Source organism: Solanum pennellii, chromosome 9 (genome assembly GCF_001406875.1).
Source record: "Solanum pennellii chromosome 9, SPENNV200".
Taxonomy (NCBI): Eukaryota; Viridiplantae; Streptophyta; class Magnoliopsida; order Solanales; family Solanaceae; genus Solanum; species Solanum pennellii.
The window spans coordinates 5,206,283-5,208,574 of NC_028645.1; the positions used below are offsets into that span (position 1 = coordinate 5,206,283).

Below are 2,292 nucleotides of genomic sequence, written 5' to 3' on the forward strand. Positions count from 1 at the left end.
TATATATATATATGTATATATATATATATATATATATATATAAGTTACGTATTTTTTTAAATTATTTTTATTAATTCAGTTAGTTGATGAAAATGATAAATATGCATTATTTATTGCTCCCTTCCTTCCTACCTATATGTTGTTCTTATTAGAATAGATGATCCTTTTTAATATTTATCATTTTCATATAATTAATACATAAATAATAATATTTTTCCTTTTTTAATCTTGAAAGTTATAATCTTAAAATTATATATTTGATCAACGTATATAGAAAAATTAAATGATTAATTTATGTTCATTGACAATTAATCAAAATAAATTAATTTATATTTATTTATTAAAAATTTGACTATAAGAGAATACTAAATAAAAGTACATAACAAACTTATTTAATTTCTTTAGAGATGTAAAATCTAAAATGATGTAATACGGATAACAAAGATGACGAATATAGTATAAAATGGTGACTTATATATGTGTCATTTGTTAAACAAAATATATATGTAAGTGTCAAAAGAAAATACTTTTGGAAATATCGATGCACCTTCTTTTTTCATATATAAAAGAAGACCCTAGACCTCGAGGGGAGATCACAACCACATACAAATTCCCTCAATTAGTAAAGCAAAAACATATCCAAAGTTGAGAGATGGTTGATGTTAAGTTGATTGGTTTATGGTATAGTCCTTTTAGTAAAAGAGTTGAATGGGCTCTAAAGATTAAGGGTGTGGAATATGAATATATAGAAGATGATCTACATAATAAGAGCCTTTTACTTCTTCAATCTAATCCGATTCACAAGGCAGTTCCTGTGCTCATTCACAATGGTAAGCCCCTTTGTGAATCAAGTGTCATTCTCGAATACATCGACGAGACATTTGAAGGCCCTTCCATCTTGCCTAAAGAACCTTATGATCGATCTTTAGCTCGTTTCTGGGCTAAATTCTTCGAAGATAAGGTATATTGCTTTCATAATATATTTACTTTATTAGGTCTTGTATATGATTTTTCATAAACTTATATATTTATAAGTAAAATACACTGAGAATTTAATACATATAATACATAGATAGACTCGACCTGTAATTAAACAGATCAACTTTGAGCACACATCTAGACATCTTATTTCAACTTTGTGTCAATTATATTGAACATTGGTCTATTGAATTGTCTAAATATGCACTTTCCAAAGTTAAAGTACTTACTTACCGATTAAGGTAGAAGTTTAATGTATGTTTATGTATTGTATAGGGGCTAGCAATAAGGAAAAGTATATTTTTCAAAGGAGAGGAGCAAGAGAAAGCTAAAGAGGAAGTTTATGATATGTTGAAAGTTCTTGATAATGAGCTAAAGGACAAGAAGTTTTTTGTTAGTGAAAAATTTGGATTTGTTGATATTGTTGCAAATGCTGCAGCCCTTTGGCTAGGAGTTCTTGAAGAAGCATCTGGAGTTGTTTTGGTGACGAGAGAAAAATATCCGAATTTTTGTGATTGGAGAGATGAATATTGCACGCAAAACAAGAAATATTTACCTCCTAGAGATGAATTGCTTGCCCATTATCAAGTTTACATTCAACGTGTTACTACTTCAAAATGAGTACATGACCTTTAAGCTAATTTCAAAATATTGTGTGGCAATAAAATGGAGATATGGATTTAGGATGAGTTTTTGTTGATTCAATTGAAATTAATTGTGGATTGAACTAGTGATAACAAAAAGAATATGCACGTTATATGATTTGTCTTTGTTTCGGTTAATATAAATAAATTTTGGATTAACGTATTTAGTAAACACTTTTCATTTGCTTCTTTACAGAAAATTCGCTCGTTATTTTTTTGATCTCGCTCGCTATTCTCTTTTATCTATGTATTTGAGTTTATATAATATGAGAGAAAACTATATATAGCTATAACATATAAATATAATTTTTCAACTTAATATTAAAAAAAAATTAATTCGATTTCGGTGGTCGGCAGTAATTGTACAACAATTATTTAATTACTCCATTAATTTTCTCATCGATTTGGAAAGAACAAGAACTGACTTGTGACTCATAATGACTAATTAATGTGAAAGCATTTTTATATTGGCCTTCTATATTTCTAGGAGTTGAAATTTAATCATATATAACTTTGTCTTATTATCATTTGATATAAAATGTAAAAATATAACATTTTTATATAATTTTAAATTAAATAAAAATATATTAAATGTACATATCATAATCTAATTTACAGACTTAAATATATTATCTAAAATTAGAATTGAAAAGTTCCCACATGGGGCATC

At 26.7% G+C, this 2,292-nt stretch overlaps 1 protein-coding gene across 1 annotated transcript; it reads left to right on the forward strand.

Moving 5' to 3' along the window:
• The first annotated feature begins 521 nt into the window (after positions 1-521).
• Positions 522-1,785, forward strand: LOC107031328 (probable glutathione S-transferase). The gene is made up of 2 exons (XM_015232653.2): positions 522-961; positions 1,255-1,785. The coding sequence occupies exons 1-2, from the start codon at positions 653-655 to the stop codon at positions 1,597-1,599; spliced, it is 654 nt and encodes a 217-aa protein (XP_015088139.1). The 5' UTR covers positions 522-652; the 3' UTR covers positions 1,600-1,785.
• The last annotated feature ends 507 nt before the right edge of the window (positions 1,786-2,292 follow it).

Coding starts and splice junctions, on each gene's coding strand:
- LOC107031328 (XM_015232653.2), top strand. CDS start 653: ATGGTTGATGTTAAGTTGATTGGTTTATGGTATAGTCCTTTTAGTAAA. Junction 962..1,254: donor CTAAATTCTTCGAAGATAAG/GTATATTGCTTT, acceptor TGTATTGTATAG/GGGCTAGCAATAAGGAAAAG.